At 41.9% G+C, this 735-nt stretch overlaps 1 protein-coding gene across 1 annotated transcript; it reads right to left on the reverse strand.

Moving 5' to 3' along the window:
* LOC110101799 (pyruvate dehydrogenase E1 component subunit beta-3, chloroplastic-like) lies at window positions 1-735 on the reverse strand. Its single transcript, XM_020829864.2, has 3 exons — window positions 603-735; window positions 265-365; window positions 1-57 (listed from the first exon to the last, which is right to left on the reverse strand). The coding sequence occupies exons 1-3, from the start codon at window positions 694-696 to the stop codon at window positions 10-12; spliced, it is 243 nt and encodes an 80-aa protein (XP_020685523.1). The 5' UTR covers window positions 697-735; the 3' UTR covers window positions 1-9.

Raw genomic sequence — 735 nt, forward strand, 5'->3', positions numbered from 1 at the left:
AACAATAGCTTACCCTGGTTTCGAGGCAGCAGAGCTAGCAGGAGTATCTTCCTTAACCTGAAACAAACAACAAATCAATGCACGGTTAGAAAAAGAAAATGCTAAAGTGCGAGAACAAAAAAGTGTTTTTCCATCGCTTTCATTTGAATTAAAATAAGCAAATGAAGGGAGTGACATGAAAATTAAATGCTCATCTTGCATAGCCAAAAAAAGCATCCGGAGGGAACCAATTCAGCTTAACGTAAAGATAAAACAACACTTAACTGCAACTGCATTTGGGATCAACTTAGCCCTGCGAGGCATCATACCAGAAGTTGCAGACAACCTCCCATCAGTCCTAACCACGAAAAAACCCTCATGTCGAACTGCCAAGATAAGCCACATAAAAAAATACGTCAGATCCAACTCCAGCTACCCAAGAAACCATCTCCAAATCGCTAATCAGTCACCAAAAATAAACACTCTTGATATCTCGGATCAAAAACATAACCAGCGCCAGGAATACGAATGAATTTCTTATTCCGAAGCTAAAAATATGTTGAGTAACTCAAAGAAACAATACGGAATACGAATCCATTTCTTAGGACGGAATGAAAGCTTACCAGGAGCAGATCGGAGCGCTGATCTGAGCCGGAACCTCTTGATGTCGGTCTGCGACCCCATCAAAAGCGCCGCCGCCTGTAGAACTGCTGCCATAACAAGAGAACAACCTCGAGATCTTCAGCTCGATCAATT

This window comes from Dendrobium catenatum, unplaced genomic scaffold, assembly GCF_001605985.2.
Source record: "Dendrobium catenatum unplaced genomic scaffold, ASM160598v2 original_scaffold_231865, whole genome shotgun sequence".
NCBI lineage: Eukaryota > Viridiplantae > Streptophyta > Magnoliopsida > Asparagales > Orchidaceae > Dendrobium > Dendrobium catenatum.